We start from the raw sequence: 17,828 nt of genomic DNA, 5'->3' as shown, positions 1-17,828 counted from the left end.
AAATAAGTCTACCTTCTCTCAGAAAACCTAGCCCTTGTTGAGAACAGTAATGACGGACGTACCTATACAATTATCTTATTGGGAGTAGAATGTCACACTTTATGGCGCAGTTTTCATTCCATACAACCGTTGTTAATGTTTGCGACAAATGAAAGATGACAAAGTTGATTGAAGTGTTGATTTCATCTCTGTATTCGTAGCCATTTCAAAAGTTTGTACACCATTCACTAGAAATAATTGAGTTGAAGTGACAATCCAGCACTGAGGAACTAAGAATAAACTAACTGACAGCTGATTCCCATCTAGATATACATGTAACTAGTTCGGATCTAACATCAGGTGTTTTCTTTTTAACAGATGGCTTAAATGTTTACAGAAAAGTACTTATTCTATTGCACTTAGAACATGAAAGACGATTGCCGTAGGCGTGTACTCACTATCTTTTCGTCGTTGTTTCTGTTGTACACCTGTTCCATATAACTACAGAAAAGACTTTGTATTGTAATGAAGTACTAGTAGTGTTAACAGACGACGTTGATGAGTTCGGAACCTTGCTCACCCAATTTAAAAAGAACACTGAAATGAAACTCATCCGAGCATCATTGGTGTGCACTTGTTTGGCGTGTGTCTCCCTTCAGGAGGACTGCACTGCCGACAACGATAGCTGCGCGAACCAGGAGGGGCACCACGCGCTTCTGCCGACCCTGGGTGTTACCATAAGCAGGGGCGATCTCCAGCCCGGGGTAGTCTCCGCACAGCTCTCCGATCTCGTCCCCAAGTGCCTCTGCCGTCTCCTCGCTGACGCTCCCCAGGACGTTCATGACGACATAGCGCTGTCGTTCGCTCTCGTCCAGGCTGTCCAGAAAGTCGGCTTCCTCTTCTCCGTCCAACAGCAACTATTTTTGAAAAGCCCGGAGTTAGTTGGTAAGGTGACATCACGTACCTGTTCATACCTTTAGCTACTAAGTTAGGCTAAGCGACCAAATATTTGCCAAAATTCATAGACAAAGCACGTTTCACATTTTGTGTGTTTTGTAGCCTTTTGAATCGTACTTTTGTATCTCACATCATATTCCGATTAAAATCAAGTTTACACAAATTCAATTTGGTCGCTCAACGGATGTTTAGCGATCGCCGCCTAGTGGAACTGTCACGGTCAGGTATTAAACACACAACTGTGTCACAAGCTTCGTAGAGATGTTGGTTATCTTAAGTACAATTCAAATTGTAACGTTGCTTACACAAGGTCTTTAATGCATTGTCCATGTCTGATAACGCTGTAGGAAAGCTTTTAGGTCTCTAAAGTTGCTGTGAACTTTTGTACCTTAATTTTCCAGCCACGGACGTCAGCAGACTCGGTCGGCATTAGGTTTTCGTACAGGTTGCTGAGGAGACACACCTGCTGGGTGTCGTCCCTGTACACTGTAATTCCCTGGGGTGAGGAAGGGGGCGTTATTTTGTTAGTTGTCCCAACTTTGTGAGTCCGGGGAGGAGGCTTTATTTATTTATTTATCTATCTGGTGTATTTGCAGCCAGTGCCATAGGTATGTACCCAAAGTGAGTAATGAGGCTGATTAACGTGATCGAGGCACCTCCTCGAGCACAGAACCCCCGTTAAATTACGTCCCTCCCGGAAGACGATTTCGTGGATTGACATTTACACATAACGTTACATTAGTTCACACAGTCCAGTCACAGATAGAAAAGAAATCGTTTGCTGTGCTTCAAAGTGAGTGAAATGCTCCTACAAGTAGTAATGTTACAACTATATATGTGACTGAAAGAGTGGATTGTTCCCAAGGAGATGGATATACCCCTATAAAGCTTAGGTCACATTTCCAAACCGGAGCCCGGCCGCGATGTTTTAAGAAAGGGAAAAATTAAAATGTATACCTTGAAATATACACATATCATGCCCATGAATATTATTTTGATATTTTGTGTATTTTGATGTCTTTTATATCATACTTTTCGCTCCCGCAAGCTGCCCGACCGGGCCCCGGTTTGAGTTTCTTAAAACATCCCGGCCGGGCCCCGGTTTGGACCTAAGCCTTACTTATAACTGTAACTGTAACAGAACTCACCCTTCTAGCGTCCATCAGCACAGTGACGTCATCTGACATGCTGCTCTGGGAGACTCTGAAGACCTCCTGCTGGGTGAGAATGTCAGCTTGGAGGGTTCCGGGCTCGATCTGGACATACCGAAGGAGATCCGTTAACAAAATGGCACAAATGTTTATTGCTTTCCAAGAATGCACACTGGAAAGATCCGGTTGGTTATATGGATCAAACAATGTCAATACAAGACGAAGGAGGCTAACAATGGAGTGTACTGCCGTAGTCGACACATCAAACCGTCAGAAAGAACCGACTGATAATGTATCCAAACATGCAAATACTGCAATAGCCTGGTATCCAGCCGTATTATAGCTCCCGATCGCAAGTCTCCTCTGTCCTCTCCGTAAGTACAAGTATTTGCGTAGAGAACAGAAGAGAGTCCGAAGCTATAATGACGACTGGAAACCAGGCTAGCGGAGAGGACAGAAGAGACTCGCGGATCGGGACCTATAATACGGCTGGATACCAGACTAACACTGCAAATCCATTTAATCAGTACGTTCGGTATCCTGTAGCTTGGGGTGGATGCGTTGCTCAAGGCATTGAATCTTGAAAACAAGGTTTTATCGCGTCAGCGTCAGCACAGTAATGGCGATGGTAAAATTTTAGTGGTTGAATAGTGACCGCTATGAAAAGTCGTCAACAAATCAAGCATTAAGGTATTGAACTGTGAAAATCTTATACTTATAACCGTTGAACGTGACCAGTGAAAATGTTACGCTCGCTTGTTTTGATCGACATATTTAGTTTTTACTTGCTGACCGTTTTGGCCTCTTCTTCACACTTACTTCCAGTGGAAATGGCTCGTCCCCCAAAGGATCGAAGGGCTGTGGGTTCGGGTCGAAGTCTGGCGGAGGAGGCATGGCCTGGAGACGGAACAAATGGAATTAACGCACACTGGAAATCTGTTTTATAGCCACCGGTAGACCTATGAAATCTTTATAGACGTGCTAACTTTGTTGACCTGTACGTGTTGTAGCTCCCACAATGAAATGAATGAACCTCAAGAAAATTGAATTATCTTAAACTCACCATTGTTAGAGCCCGGCAGAAGACAAGGAATCCATACACGAGAAGGGACTTCATCTTGATCTAATCTGCAGAAAAATCGGTAAGGTTTAGTAAGACAATTTCTCAGCGGGACAAAGATGATAAACAGGTAAAGTTATCAAGGAGGTTAAAAAAACTCCTTGATGTTATGAAGTAAAGGCTATGACGATGATCGAGATACAACAATTGTTTCAGCCTCACCTTTCGCACTGTTTCAGGAGTTTTCTTGTTTCTCACGGTTACAGTCACAGGTACTGGATTGAGCATGGTTGTGCTTTCGTGGTTTTTATATGCCAGGTGTGAAGGGCGTTGCTTTATTTGATGTCCGGTGAGGTTCCAGATGAGATAAGAGGCATCTACTTGAAATAGACCGGATGCCCATTGAAGTTAACCTGTCCGAAGGCCACTCCATGGGTACTGGAACTCTTCCGGAAGTCCTGACTTAGCATGATTGATGGCCATGATTAGCAGTGATACTGGGAGAGCGCACCTAGCGGAGTTGGTCATTACTTCAATAAACTGCCGCACAGTTTGTGTAATTTCCTGACATGGTTAAAGTTGCATACACAAGTAGCGTGGGGTACGGTCTTCCAGTGAGTAGCTTGTCCTCTTTTGGGATACAAGCTAGGGAGCTCGGGTTCCTGGTAATTCGCCGGATCTCTGATGGTATATTTTTACTCTCCAAGCTGAGGGTGTAGTCCCTTCCAGGCTAGTCATGCTTATTACCTTCGCCAAGAAGGTTATTCTCCAGGCAGAGGTTGGTTCGCGGAGATAGCAGTGATAGGGATTTTACTTTTCGCTTCCCTCACCAAGCAGAGGTTGAAGCGAGCCAGAAAAAATCCCGACCACTGCTATCTCCGCAAGCCAACCGTTGTCTGCTTTGAGAATAAGGTATGCTGACTGTAGGGAGAATGTTAAATCATATTCGTCTGTTGCCGAGGAGTTTGACAATCGTATGGTTTCACTGGCAGGCGCTGTTAACTTTCCCGCGAACTCCTGGCCAATCATTCCCCATTTTATAGGAGGATCTGGTGGAAACTAGGCCACAAGATGGAACTTCTTTAATCCAAGCAGATGTAGCAGTCGGGCTTGCTTTCGGAGCGATCTTTTATGTTTTATGGAGGTGCCTTTGACGCCTGTCTGAAGGTGTGTGCTTTTCACATCTGCCAGACTGGTCGGTCGCAGTTCCAGAAAAACATGCAAAACGCCTCCACGGAAACGCCGCCAAATAACATTACACCCAAAACAAACTCGACTGCTTCTGGTGGACAGTAGTACATTTGAATTCGGTCATCGCAGGCTTTCGGAGCAGCGGTGTTTATTCGGGAGGAATGAGGGCTGATTCGCAATATTCAACATGGGCTAAGGATCTCAATGCAGGGGAAGAGAGTAAATTAGTCCATTGCGGGAGAAGGTTTTATACCGCCCCCATATATTTAATACCTACCGTAGATTCCACTAGTATTGTAGTAACCGAAATTGTAATACCTACCGTATTTTCCACTAGTATTGTAGTAACCGAAATTATTGCAATATAACTTATATGTGTAGTGTTAGACTGTACCTTTTGTTGTATATACATTGCCATACATTGTCACTGATACAATTGTTGCGCAATAAACCATCTATCTATCTATCTATCTCCTTCATCAGGCCAACTCCCTGTCACCGGTATGTAATAAAACCTTAGCCCACGTCTATGTTGAACCAAGGGGCTTTTACAAAGAGCTTTTAAAAAGATCTATCTAAAAGCTCCTTGGTTGAACATTGCAAATCAGCGCACAGCCCCCCCCCCCCCCAAAAAAAACGTGTCACTTCCCACGAGTCTACAGTATATGTTATTGTACCAAGGTAGCGTTACAAATTAAAACTGGAGTGGTGGTACATCCACCCGGAACGTTTCACAGCAGGAAACGGTGAACGTGCACTGTAACATGTTTGATGTTCAATGTTCAATAATGATAATTGAAGAAGTTTATTGGCAAGTTCGTGCCCGAGGGCTAATTGCAAGTACATGGTATAAACATAGTAGATGTACAACAGTACAAGTGACAATGGACAGTTATGAACAATATTCTACTGTAATACTAGAGTTGGCTATTTCTAAACAATAATGACTGGTGTAATTACAAGCAGATCAAGAGTCCGTCACTTAACCCAACTTCCGGCTTGCATCCCGGAAGCTGAGGGCAGAAATACGGGCCATGTTTCTTCCTGAGTCAGCATGATGACGTAGGTAGCAGTTCCCGCGTCACGTAACTTCCCTGATGTGTGGATGGGGGTTTTCCAGCTGTAGGCGAGCTGGTGAATAACAACAGAAATATAAAGTCCGTCTACCTGGTACTGCGGCATTTGAAGGCTGCATCCATGCAGAACTCGAGCGGACCATTCACCTGCCACTGGTATGTCTTGATGTATTGTGCAGTGTATTGATATGCTTAAAAATATTCTTGACGCATCATCTGTCACTCCGTCCCTTATACAGTGTCCCTTGGAAATATCACAGTTCAGCAAACGTATTTCTGGCACTTAAACTACGGTGAACAGAGACGGTGACAATTTCCGCCATTGTCTTGAGTTTAATTTGGAGACCTTGGATCATTGTGCGCAATATTGCATTCGACTTTGCCGTAGGTTTCCAGCTATAACAGAGGGAAGAAATCTCTCCATGAACTACAACAATCACCCTGGACTGCTACAGTTGAGAGGACTTCGTCACATTGTTATCAAGGTCTACAATAACATTAGCTAATCCTATTTTACAGAGTCCAGAGCGCTGAGACATGGGTCTGCTCGCTGCTGTTTCACTTCTCGTCATCTGCGCCGTATCTACCCAGGTAGGTTGTCTTCGCAATCTGACAGCTGGCACAGGTTACGAGGTTACAGCCAATTCAATCCGAATCGTGTTTGTTACGTGGAAGGCCAATTAGGATTGAATTGGCTTTCCGTGTAACGCACACAAACTTCTCAAACTGACACTTGGAGGGCGGACCTAGATAAACCTAGTGAGTGCCTTACACTCATCATGGCGTTACAACAACTTGTTTAACAATACATTTATGAAAATAGAATAGAAGTGGCTTAGATTAACCTCTGTTTTTGTGTGCTTTCCAGGCGTATGTACTTCCCCGGCCATACCCGAAGCCATGGCTACCTCCACCATACCTGCCGCACCCCTTCCCTCAGTACCCTTCTCCTGACGGCATAGACGGGCTCAGGGTCAGGCGATCTACGGTAGGTCTATTCACTCAACACCGGCGAGAAGGAGCAAAACGCCCATGTTACACATATAATCCACGCGCAATGGTCCTGTTATAGGCTTGAGTCACAATTCCAAATCGGGGCCCGGCCGGGCAGCTTTGGGGAGCAAAAAGAATAATATAAAACACATCAAAATACATAAAAGCGCCAAAATAAGATTCATGGGCATGATTTGTGTATATTTCTAGGTATACATTTTAATTTTTCGTTTCTTAAAACATTCCGGCCGGGCCCCGGTTTGGAAATGTGACCTAAGCCATACACATGCACATGCACATGAGTTATCGGAAAACTCATCTTGTTCTTGAACTGATACTCTGTTGAACTAAATGTAACGTTATTTGAATATTATGTGTGTACGACGACACTATTTCTCTGCCTCTAGAGTTAAATTTTTGTCATCTGCCACTTTTATGCAAGTCCTGTATTTGCAGACTGCTGATTTTGTTGTATTCTTATTGACAGGACGATGTCGCCCCTCAGGAGGAGCTGTTCTATGTTGACGTCATCAATCAGGTGGAGGCGTTTGAGGTGCCGAAAGACGACCTGACAGATCACGTTACTGTTCTGATGGACGCAAAGCGGGTAAGGACCCGAGCATTACTTAAAGAGCCATTCCAGTTTACCAAGCGTACAAAAACTATGACACTATCCGAACCGTGAGCCCTAGATTGATTCAGGCCAAGAATACGTCTTTATAAGAGCTACATTGAACGTTGTCGTGTGACGCTCCACTTGAAGCCTGACCACTTGAAGATCTGGTGGGAAAATGTGCACAGTGCCACTGACGAAAACTGCTGGATAGCAGTTGAAACGTCTGACCGTTTCCAAAACCATATCCAGTTTCTTGAGTAACTACTTTTTGGCGTACCATGTGCACAACATGAAGATCATCCATTAAATGTGAAAATCATTTATCGCAGTGTCAAGTCAGGAAAATTTCTCAGCAATGAGCCTCGCCCTATGTCCCAACCCTCCGGCGTACATGTACAGCTGACTAGACTGAGGGTGGGAAGCCTCGTTAGCTATCCTCTACTGAGATGTGTTCCAGCTGCCTGCTTTGGCAACCCCCAATCACCCAATCAAGCTTGGCATTGACATAGGAGTATTTAAGGAGGCCACAAAACGTCAGTAGGGTGTTGATATAGGCATTGATACGGCCATGCAAAACTTTGCCTTTTCTGTGGAACGAACTTTTATGAAGTTCAAGGTAGAAGGCATGACTCACAACACTACTAATTTGTTATCGATATCGTTTCTGGAACGTTGCCCAGGAGAGTTACCGAAAAATACGTAATACGTAATAGTTACCCCATGGGCGGGGCGAGGTTTCTGTGTATATCGCCAGGCCCGCCCACCGAGGGGTTTCTAGTCTCCCCGAGGGCGAAGCCCGAGGGGAGACTAGAAATCCCCGAGGTGTCGGGCCTGGCGATATACACAGAAAACGAGCCCAAGGCCATGGGGTAACTAACTTAGCCCATGGCATACTTCCCCGAAGCTTTTCTAGTTGATCAGCTTTACAAAATGTTACTTTATTTTGTCCTAAAAGTCCACAATCTTTCTTGTTATTGCTTGAAAAGCTGTGACAGAGTGTCAGGCACACGGTCATTAATCTTGTCAAGACCTTCCTGGGCAAGATGCCTGGACAGACAGAAAGTCTGCTCATATTCCTCTGGGCAATTAGAAGTCAAGCATAGGATTGGTCAGTTATCACATGACACTATTCTGGTCCCAGAAGAAGGTCTCAAAGGTAAGCGAGGATTGGTCAGAACGGGTCACATGCGTATATCACCCATACTTTTCAGGCTGAAATCACCCCTGTTTTCTTGATATCATCACACTTTTTTCCTCATTTGCATGAAATAGCAGCACACTTTTTTTCGTAGCACCATACTATGTGGATATATGAACAGAAAATGGGGGCTCCTCATTGGCTGAGGGGAAGTAGCCATGGGCTAATGTATTTTTTTTTTATGTCAGGTTTTCTTAGGTCCAATCAGCCGAGCGTGATTAACTCTTGCCCTGTTTCTGAAGAACCAACGTTGTCCAACAAATACACATGCCATATCAAATGTTACCAAGTTCACTGATATAAAAACAGACATCACAACCCTTTTGTGTTATTACAGATTAACAACCTGTCACGTAGTTATTTCAACTGAGCGTATTCATGAATATAGACTAATAATTCCCACCTGTGACAGGGTGTTGCCGTCTACAAGGACATGACGCAGGAAGTCTGTATGATCAGCCGCCTGGATGACAGCATCCTCCCTAGCAACGCACAACAGGCCAGACACTTCAAAGTCAAGGTAAACATCGCAACATCACAGCGGATAAAAGCATGTTTGATTAACAAATATGACTAACGCTGGTTCACCTTTATCCGCGGGGTAACTATATCCGTTGTTAAAAAAGGTTTTTAGGGATATAAAGTTGCCGGATGGTGGTTTCAATCTAGACATTTTGAAAATATTACTGTTTGAAACTTGGTATCTCTTAATACTTTGTTTAAAAACAATGGATATAGGTTACCCTAGGGATAATTAATTGTGAATTAGCGTTGCAGGCACTCCGGATTCTAGCGGTGCTTCTTCCAGTGAAAATGGTATCTGATAGTGCATAATCTATGCATTCAATCAGTAAACATAGCTGTTCTATAATCTATCCAGGTTCTTACCGAGGAAGAAGAAGAAGCCTACCTTAATGCAGCGAAGGACGCGGGACAGCAGCCTGTCCTGATGACCAGTACGGGCGCACAGGTGGAGAACCTGGCGGAGGTGGCGGGGCAGACAGCCGCCGACCTGTGCGGAGAGTACCCCGTGTACGAGCTGGTACCGGAGGGTCCACACAGGACCAGGCGGATCGTGCCGCTCCTGGTCCGCGGGGCGGTGGCGCTCGGGCGGAGCCGGGCTTTCAGGGTAGCTGTGGTCGCCGGGGCCACGCTGATGTTGACGGGAGATACAGGGCGCAACTAAACCTTGTCTATTCCCGACTTCTTTGCTCAGTTAAGTTATGATATATTTGAAAATCGACTGCCTAAATACTTACAATCTCTATTACATATCTTATTGATAAAATTACATATGATTAATATCATGTTTTAACAAGGAGCTTTTATCAGGTGTTTTTAACTACCTCTGTCAATCAAATGTACATTGTTATAGAGTTATAGGTATTACGTCCTACTACTTCTGAGATATTGTTACCAGGATACAGTATTGATTTTTATTAATTGCTGTCCTTTGAAGGGAGCCATGTAAGATAGCATTATGCTGAATAAAGCAGTTATTTTTTCTAACAAGGAGCACTTTGATATTATTATTAAATCAAAGTTTTATTGATATTGTCTTGATAAATGGATAATGGAGGAAAGAGAGAAACCACACATAGAGAAATAATTGTTATCCCGGATCTGCCTACTGAGACGGATGGAGTGTGCACGTATGACACTCCAGTCAGCTGACAGATTTCAATTGTACCGTCTCCCATGTTCATTAACTCAGCATGTTGCCAATTCATAGTGAAGTCCAGTTGAACTTGCACGTACACGACTTGAACTTGTTACGTTCTGACGAATTGCCAAAAGGTTCCGGGTTCTCTGGCACGGGCGCTAATAACTCTGGCGACTCCTTGACTTCTCAAGGGCGCGAATGACGTGGAAAAGCTGTCAATTAAGATCCCATCAGTCATGGCCCATCAGTCCCAACACCCTCCTCCTGCCGGCGGGACGTCTTGCCCACCTCTCGTGACTGGCAGCGCCGACTGACTGTCCCCCGGCCGCATACTCACCGGGGTTATGACAACATTTCATCGCGTCGTCTCCCTCGCCTCGCACAGTGGCCGCGAGACGGTGTTGTGCCCAGAATGAGCGAATGACCGGGCACTCCCCACACACTACACTGCGAAAGGGAGCGACACATAAGGTAGGACAGACTGAGCAGCGATTTTAGACACATTTTGGAGGCAGCTGATGCCGATGTCATCATTGCAAACCCCTCCATTCAGTGCTTCTGCTACCAGTCCATGTCCTCACTTTTGGGCATGTTTTGATTTTATGCTCTATTGAAATAATGGAAAAGATTTATAGGTGGTTAATTCTGCGTTTTTTTGCAGTTGGCATTTTGGATACCGCTATGCCCTGTTTAACCACAAGGACGTGGGTAGTTATGGGATTGGCATGCGGGCTGTTTGCATTAGTGTGGAGAGTACCCGTCGATGGTGGTCACATTAGTGTGGATGTAGTAACAGACCGAAGACTTACAGCTAACATCGCGACATGAGTTGGCTCGTAGCGGCATGCTGACTATCTCAGGCGGTTGCTATATAAAGCCTGACCTTTTGACGACTCACCCTTTGGTTCGACATCGGCGTACACGACACTGTGGTGTTTAACATAACAAACTGTGTTTAGACTTCATGGTGTCGGCAGACATTCAACAGATCGGTTTATAAGGCTCCCAGATATTTCATCACGGCGAGGAATGCGTGCAAGCTGATAAAAACGAAAATATATGATGCAACGGAAGTTTCCACATGATGCATTGGAAGTTTCCACATGGTGCGTTGGAAGTTTCCACCACGCCGGGTGGACTTCAGATTGTTTACAAACATATCAGCTTCAGGACATCGAGTCTTTCCCCTGTTTGGCCGTTTCGTCGAAATTAAGCGCGTATAGATTTGTGTCTAAGGCATCATATGCCCTGACGGTGCGATATACATTGTATCTACTTCCGACATAAGGAAAATTGGCGATGACCTTGATAAGGAAAAAAACAAGGCTGTTTTTAATCTGTTTTTGTTATTCTACGCAAAATAGGGCAGTTATTTTCCATACACGGACACACTTATGGCTCAACCTTCCGGACAAAGTTGACAAAAAAGTACGCCACTAATGATTTCCAAGAACAGCACCGACATAACAGACTTATCCTCAGCTGACTTAACTTTAACTCGAGTCATTAGATGGGCTCTTTAGAACAGCAATAACATCGTGTAGTAGCAACAACAACAACAACATCAACGACCACTCAAAATACCACTGACGAATAACTCAAACAGAGGGCCATGAATGCCGTTCTGCACATGACCTAACGGATGAGAACAGCTGCGAGGCCGCTCAGGGCACAGGTTATCTAATAGGACTGGTCATATTTCATTTGGTGTTCACCACTTTCACATCATCAACAACCCGATCGGTAGCCATGGTGTGTCCCTCACTCCGGGCCATTAGTTTGTTTATTTGGCGAAAATCGATCGGACGACGATTCTGCGGCAATCCCCCGAGCCTCGCTTATAATTTTACAAGGTACAAAGTATGGCTTATATGTGATAGGGACGGTTTTCAGGTGAAACATACGCGCAACCCTTTGTCGATCTTGAATATGGCCGATCTTCCATCGATACGCCCATAGATCGTGGATAATGTGACAGGGGTATTAAACTCTTCTTCGTTCTGTACGCGTTGTCCCCACCATGCAGAGTGGTTCTTCTTTTTCGTGTTGAAGAGAGTGTCATCAATCTTTTACACCTTTTATAGCTTTTACATCTTTTATTGCTTTCCGTTTATATCTTGCAGCAATTTCGACCTTTTCGTTGACCACGCACAAATATAGAATGTCAAAAAGTCACATCAGAAAAGATATGTATATCATCTCAAAAGGAACGTACATCATCTCCAAAGGAGCAGGGGTGGTTTTGCAATCTAATTTTGAATCAGAAACCAAAAATTAAGATGAAGCTTCAAGATCTCTTGGTTAAGACGCCAGGAGCGTAAAACACACTAAAGTTATGTTACCATGTCATGATTTTGCGAAGCAAGCTCCCGGTGAAGTATTTTATTAGATCATCACGCTGACATTCCCACACTGCGTCTGCTAAAGAGACAAGACTGGCTAATCTTGTCTGGGAGGTCTAAGATTACAGACGGTGTTTAGTCCCCGATAGTAACCAGGGGCAGCAGAAATAACTTACGTCCTTTAGATCCCACTATTAAAAACTAGGAAGTCATACAACATGTGCTGGGATTCCTAGACACAGTTGATTGAATAAGCACCGCTTGTATGGTTTTGGCGAGAGATATCTACATGCATACTAGCAACAGTCACAATGGAGCTTGAGGTAATCGTTGCAGGCAAAAACGCTTCTGTCACTCATCACGGTGAATGGTTGGCGGGTGTTAGCTTCCAGCAGGGTGGGTTAGGATAGCTGAAATATCACGGTCTCGCCAAGCAGTCCACTTGACACTTGTTCCGCACGAGGCTGACCTAGTTCTCGTTGCGCTGACATGGAACGCCCTAAGAATAACTCTGATACACGATCCTCAGAAACATCACATGCTTTATCTCATCACGTTTCATGTCGCTCAGGCCTCCGTAACTAGTACCTGCTACAGTCCGTCACCCGTTAAACACATTTACTCCAAAAGAAGATGTTCCTACATACGTCAACAACCTTGCATGGCTATGTACCACCTACGGGTGATGTACTGCGGGTGGGTGCCCTTGTCAGCTACGGTGATGACCGACATGCTGCCGCGTGGTGTGTTTTAAAACAGGTAAGCGTTTTGAGTGATCGATGATGTGACAAGCGAGAGAGAAGCATTCTATGTCAATGATTGACAGATGACGCCAGCAACGTACGCCGTTTTGGTGATAGATAGTGCTTGAGTTGTCTGTCATCTGTGACAGATGCTTCTTCAAATAAGCTCTGCTCGGTCAACGGGAATGACCTAAATGATGACCTCTGTCAGACGTTGACCACTTTTCCTACTTCGAATACAAATTATGAATTATTTCGTTACATAACGCCTGAAGTAGCCAGGCCCAGTACCAAAGAAGGTATTCGGTTAATAGGAACAAAGCTTTTCCGTTCTTGCACCTATTATATCAAGGCTTACGCCACACGAGGCCTTCGTGACAAGCGAGAGAGCAGCACTAGCATTTCATGTGTTTTACGATGCCAAACTGAGACACTTGATTCCACGAAATTGCATTACCATGGCAGTAACTGGCCCGTTATCCATCTCCATATCCTCTCTGTCGAGTGTCGTGGCGCCGTGCAGGATCACGGCGTGGCAGGACAGGGAGCGGGGTGGGGGGTGGGATAGGGTTGTAAATACATCGGACGGTCGATCAGAATTGATGCTGAAGAAGAGTGTCGAAACGTCCGGAAGTAATGATATCCGTCTTTTATCCAGTTCTAGAGATTGAATTGTATTTGAATATCGTTTACCTGGGTGTATAACCTTCATAAACGTGTTCCCTTTACAGGTTCCCAGTCAAATGGACAAGACCTGTACTAGACCGTGATCGTGGCAGGCGGGCAGGTATCCACCGTTTGGAGATGTTGACGTTATCGGCACTTGAATGGGCTGCTGGCTGGACCAATGACGTCGCGGCGGCCACGCAGCGTGAGCTTGATTCAATCATGGATCAAGACGTGCAGGAGAAAAAGCGCAAGAAGACGTCAGGAGGAGGTTACGATGTCTGCTTCTTCTTCGTGAACGAAGAATCTGACATAACCGTGTGCGTGGAGGAGACGTCGTTCCTCGTGCACCGCCGGGTGTTGGAGGAGTCCTCCGACTACTTCCGAGCGATGTTCGAGTGCGACATGATGGAGAGCAGGCAGAGCGAGGTGCAGCTGCACGACTTCCGCGCAGAAATCTTCGAGACTGTCTTAGACTTTCTGTACACGTCGGAATTCTGTCTGGACTATGGGAATCTGGAGGAAGTCCTGGAGATGGCCAATTTCCTACAGGTGTTGCCCCTCCTGGACCACATAGCTGGCCTGGTGGATGAGAAGAACTGTGTGACTCTGTTCATCATGGCGGACAAATACAGCATCAGCAAGGTTACAGACGTTACCGGGAAGATCCTGAGTGACAACTATCACAGATATCTGCAGTCCAAGGAACTCAGCAGGTTCTGGCAATGTAGATCTTTATTTACCTATCTGCCATTGAAATTAGATGATTACTTATTCAACTTAGCTACTGAACACTGTATTCTCCGTTCAGAATAGACCAGAACCTAAAAAGTAAATATATTTAAGTTTACCTAGAGAATAGAAATAGTTCACTATATTCTATAGATCATCTGTCGCATACTAAAATGTGGTCGTTTTCCTTCTCAGACTAACCAAGGAGCAGCGTGAACGTGTACGACAAAAGCGCTATCACCACAAGCCTGTCGTCGCCGCCGTTAACGCACACTACGTTCACTATCCCGAACCTGGACTGCGACAGTTTCACTCGTACGACGACAAGAATGACGCCTGGTCTCGGTTCACGCGTCTGCCCAACACGGCCAGCAGACGAGGGTTCGGTGTGGCGGTGTTGGACAACTACCTGTTTGTTGTCGGTGGCCACGCAAAGCCCAGAGACTACCCAAGGCAGTTCCACTCGACAGGAACAAAACTAGGCGCTCTACAGAATCAGACCGTGTGCTACAACACCCTAACAGACACCTGGTTCAACACTGCGCCCATCCAGCAAGCCCGCGCCTACTTCGGGCTGGTGCCCTGCGGAGACTTCATCTACGCCATTGCAGGTTTTCAGTACGACGACCCCATCCACTCCGTGGAGCGGTACGATCCTAGGGACAACAGTTGGGTGTTCGTGCGAGACGTCCCGGAGGGGAGGACGTGTTATGAGCCTGCCGTGACCTGCATGGGAGACATCTACGTCAACTGTGAGATAAAGGACAGCGACACGTTTTGGCTGCACAAATACAGCCCTGCAAGCAACACGTGGACCGCCATATCCGAACTGCCGACCAACCGCTGGCGACACTGCATGGCCGCGGTCCAGGACACAGTGTACATCCTGGGTGCCTACCAGCCAGGCGTGGACTGTTTCAACGTCAGCTCGCAGCAGTGGTTCAGAGTCAGAATCCCCAGAGACCTGAAAATCCCATACGACAGAGGCTGCGCGTCTTTAGGAGATGATGTGTACGTCTTGGATTGTGAGGAGACGCTGTGCCATAACGTCAAGACGAGGAAGTGGACGGACCAACTGTGCCAGTTCCCCCTCGGCGGGTTTGGCATCAAAGCCGTGACGTTGTACCTTCCGGAACGTAAGGCGAGGGATGATGGCGGGGACTCGGAGTCGGACTGAAGTTAACAAGCCATGTGTCACACTGAACTTAAAGCTTAGGTCACAATTTGAACAAAGGGCCCTGCCGGGCAGTTCACATGCTGTTTTTTTTGTTGTACTTTCGGGCTGTGACCCCTACCTGGGCCCGTGAGACACCTTGCGGCTCCCGGGCTATTTTTGTGCCCGGTCGGGCACCGGGTTGAATTTAAGTCAGACTTAAAACGAATCCAGGGTCAGGTAACAAATAGACGCCGTGACCTACCCGTGAGGACCACCGAGGAGTCCCCCCGGTATCCGGCAGTCCACCCGGACAAATTTGTGGCTTCGGAGCCCGGCCGGGGCCACATCCCTGACGGGCACCGGTGTAATTGGGACCTAAGCCTAACGCGGGACATGGAACACCTTACGACATGTCCTTGACACCGACTCAAACGGATTCACATTTCTGAGAACAACGGTTCAGTTTTCTCTACTCTCATCGAAATCAGTAAAACATACATTGTACCTCAAGTCAACCGCTCAAATTTTAGCTCTATCTGGTACAAAGATACGGGGAACACAATAGCGTAAATGGTTCATTAGGTTTGCATAGAAATAAAGAAAGGAATAAACCATTTTTTTGTATCAAGAACAAATGAAGGTTAAAAAGATATCAGGTATGATTTACCAGAAAATAGACATCCAGGCAGGTAACTTACATATGTACGTTGCTGCATAGGTCAAAGTGACATAAAGCATGGTATTAACGTAAGGGCTAACGCGTAAAAGACACAGAGTGTCTACTTACGAAGCTGTACACGGAATATGTGATATTCGTTAAAAGCCTTCATTTGCAACCACCAATTTTGTATATAGAATTTGAATAAAGAAATTGTCTTGTCACTTAAGGCTGTTTTGAGATCCAACCACACAAATATCGCACAACATTCATATAGTCTGGCACAGTTGTACTCCATTGTACATAGTACACGCTGACAACTCTGTCATCATTGTAATATCAATATGGTTTCATGGCTAACATTAGTGCAATCAATTTATAGTTTTGATAGGTACCCCCCCCCCCCTACTTGCGTTAAAAACTTGGCATGAAAGTTCAAGTGTCTTCATGACGGCTTCACTGAGAGAGATACTCGTATTCAAACCATTCAACCACCGTTCATTTTTCCTCTGGTTACGATTATCCATAGACGGACTATGTCTGTACTAATCATTCCATGTGCCATCATCACACCAGCAGTGGAACCGGTAACAGATGAAGTACGCTGCTGCCAGGCTGAGGAAAATCAGCAGCAGCGGCCAGAACAGCGCGTGGAAGGCCGCCCACTTGCTGCTGAAGATGACGGTACGGGAAACCTCCGCGTCGTGGTCGGGATCATAGAAGCAGGGGAACTGCTGGCCTACAGTACCCCAGGACTCCCAATAGTCCGCCACTTCCTTGGAGTTATCGTCAGCTGCCTTACCACATGGCCGAACGGCACACTGTCAACAAGAAACAGATGATTACTTTTCTATTTTTAATACGTCAACAAGACCTTGGCATTCAGAGTAACATAGGTTTTTCCAATCTAATGGCAAAGTTTTATGAGTTATCAATACAGGTGGAAATACCGTAGAGAGAATTAAGTACCTGTGGCGTCCTTCCGAACAAGCCTTGTGTGTCCACTAGTAGACTTCTGTGGCCCGTTGTGTTGTGACCCGTCCCGGAGACGTTGTATGTCGAGTTGTTACGTCCTTTCTCAGAGTACAGCACTGCGATCTCTAAGCACGGAAATGTGGACCGACAGTTCCTTCCTAGCGGGCATTTGCAGGTCACGTCCGCGCCTATACTGGAGGATGTCACCGTACACTCCGCTTGGTGGAGACGGAGGGCCGTTAGGGCAGGTCTGGCTACCACTATGCCTGCCACAACCAGTGCAATCGCTCCCACGACGGGGACGAAAGACAAAGCATAGACACATCCTCTCTTACAGTACACCATGTCGTCAGAAGCCATGGTCACAGTTGTGTAAGTCCGTGTTGGTCACAGTTGTGTAAGTTGTGTAGTGTTCACTGAGTAGTACTATACAACAAATGGGAACGATCTTCGGCTGGCAGCCAACAGGAAGGAAAGAGCCATGAGAAAGAGAGCGGAAATGACGATATGTTTGACCCGCCCAGTAGTTGTGGTTGCTTATTTCCTTAATTTCCCTCAGGTATTCCATAGCGCTTTCCAGAACACTAACGCGAACATCGACCCCGGAAGTAAGTGCCTACCGTGACCTTGGGGGTAAATTTGAGGAAAGCGACTCTCAGCGGACCCATTCCT

General features: G+C 45.8%; 4 protein-coding genes across 6 annotated transcripts; 2 read left to right on the top strand and 2 right to left on the bottom strand.

Moving 5' to 3' along the window:
• Positions 1–599: 599 nt before the first annotated feature.
• LOC118425537 lies at positions 600–3,556 on the bottom strand. The gene is made up of 6 exons (XM_035834447.1): positions 3,370–3,556; positions 3,151–3,215; positions 2,907–2,984; positions 2,085–2,192; positions 1,325–1,432; positions 600–896 (listed from the first exon to the last, which is right to left on the bottom strand). Exons 2-6 carry the CDS (start codon positions 3,202–3,204, stop codon positions 600–602), a joined length of 645 nt encoding a protein of 214 aa, XP_035690340.1. The 5' UTR covers positions 3,205–3,215; positions 3,370–3,556.
• A 1,660-nt stretch (positions 3,557–5,216) lies between these two features.
• LOC118424627 lies at positions 5,217–9,701 on the top strand. Its single transcript, XM_035833276.1, has 6 exons — positions 5,217–5,570; positions 5,934–6,005; positions 6,283–6,402; positions 6,895–7,014; positions 8,634–8,741; positions 9,102–9,701. The coding sequence occupies exons 2-6, from the start codon at positions 5,952–5,954 to the stop codon at positions 9,405–9,407; spliced, it is 708 nt and encodes a 235-aa protein (XP_035689169.1). The 5' UTR covers positions 5,217–5,570; positions 5,934–5,951; the 3' UTR covers positions 9,408–9,701.
• A 208-nt stretch (positions 9,702–9,909) lies between these two features.
• Positions 9,910–16,405, top strand: LOC118417479 (kelch-like protein 42). 3 transcript variants are annotated; one of them, XM_035823059.1, is made up of 3 exons: positions 9,910–10,355; positions 13,709–14,351; positions 14,563–16,405. In XM_035823059.1, the coding sequence occupies exons 2-3, from the start codon at positions 13,774–13,776 to the stop codon at positions 15,542–15,544; spliced, it is 1,560 nt and encodes a 519-aa protein (XP_035678952.1). In that variant the 5' UTR covers positions 9,910–10,355; positions 13,709–13,773; the 3' UTR covers positions 15,545–16,405. The 3 variants fall into 3 exon arrangements, with proteins under 3 accessions (XP_035678952.1, XP_035678943.1, XP_035678959.1); XM_035823050.1 differs by having other exon boundaries at positions 13,701–14,351; XM_035823066.1 differs by lacking the exon at positions 9,910–10,355 and adding an exon at positions 12,514–12,985 and having other exon boundaries at positions 13,701–14,351.
• LOC118417504 (calcium-activated potassium channel subunit beta-2-like) lies at positions 15,977–17,827 on the bottom strand. The gene is made up of 2 exons (XM_035823089.1): positions 17,151–17,827; positions 15,977–17,002 (listed from the first exon to the last, which is right to left on the bottom strand). The coding sequence occupies exons 1-2, from the start codon at positions 17,514–17,516 to the stop codon at positions 16,727–16,729; spliced, it is 642 nt and encodes a 213-aa protein (XP_035678982.1). The 5' UTR covers positions 17,517–17,827; the 3' UTR covers positions 15,977–16,726.
• Position 17,828: the final 1 nt, after the last annotated feature.

Source organism: Branchiostoma floridae, chromosome 1 (assembly GCF_000003815.2).
Source record: "Branchiostoma floridae strain S238N-H82 chromosome 1, Bfl_VNyyK, whole genome shotgun sequence".
Classification (NCBI taxonomy): Eukaryota; Metazoa; Chordata; class Leptocardii; order Amphioxiformes; family Branchiostomatidae; genus Branchiostoma; species Branchiostoma floridae.
This window is presented reverse-complemented; position numbering and strand designations above follow the sequence as displayed.

Coding starts and splice junctions, on each gene's coding strand:
- LOC118425537 (XM_035834447.1), bottom strand. CDS start 3,204: ATGAAGTCCCTTCTCGTGTATGGATTCCTTGTCTTCTGCCGGGCTCTA. Junction 2,193..2,906: donor ACGAGCCATTTCCACTGGAA/GTAAGTGTGAAG, acceptor CGGTATGTCCAG/ATCGAGCCCGGAACCCTCCA. Junction 897..1,324: donor TCCGTGGCTGGAAAATTAAG/GTACAAAAGTTC, acceptor TTTCAAAAATAG/TTGCTGTTGGACGGAGAAGA.
- LOC118424627 (XM_035833276.1), top strand. CDS start 5,952: ATGGGTCTGCTCGCTGCTGTTTCACTTCTCGTCATCTGCGCCGTATCT. Junction 6,006..6,282: donor TCTGCGCCGTATCTACCCAG/GTAGGTTGTCTT, acceptor TGTGCTTTCCAG/GCGTATGTACTTCCCCGGCC. Junction 8,742..9,101: donor CCAGACACTTCAAAGTCAAG/GTAAACATCGCA, acceptor TAATCTATCCAG/GTTCTTACCGAGGAAGAAGA.
- LOC118417479 (XM_035823059.1), top strand. CDS start 13,774: ATGTTGACGTTATCGGCACTTGAATGGGCTGCTGGCTGGACCAATGAC. Junction 14,352..14,562: donor CAGTCCAAGGAACTCAGCAG/GTTCTGGCAATG, acceptor TTTCCTTCTCAG/ACTAACCAAGGAGCAGCGTG.
- LOC118417504 (XM_035823089.1), bottom strand. CDS start 17,516: ATGGCTTCTGACGACATGGTGTACTGTAAGAGAGGATGTGTCTATGCT. Junction 17,003..17,150: donor TGTTCGGAAGGACGCCACAG/GTACTTAATTCT, acceptor TCTTGTTGACAG/TGTGCCGTTCGGCCATGTGG.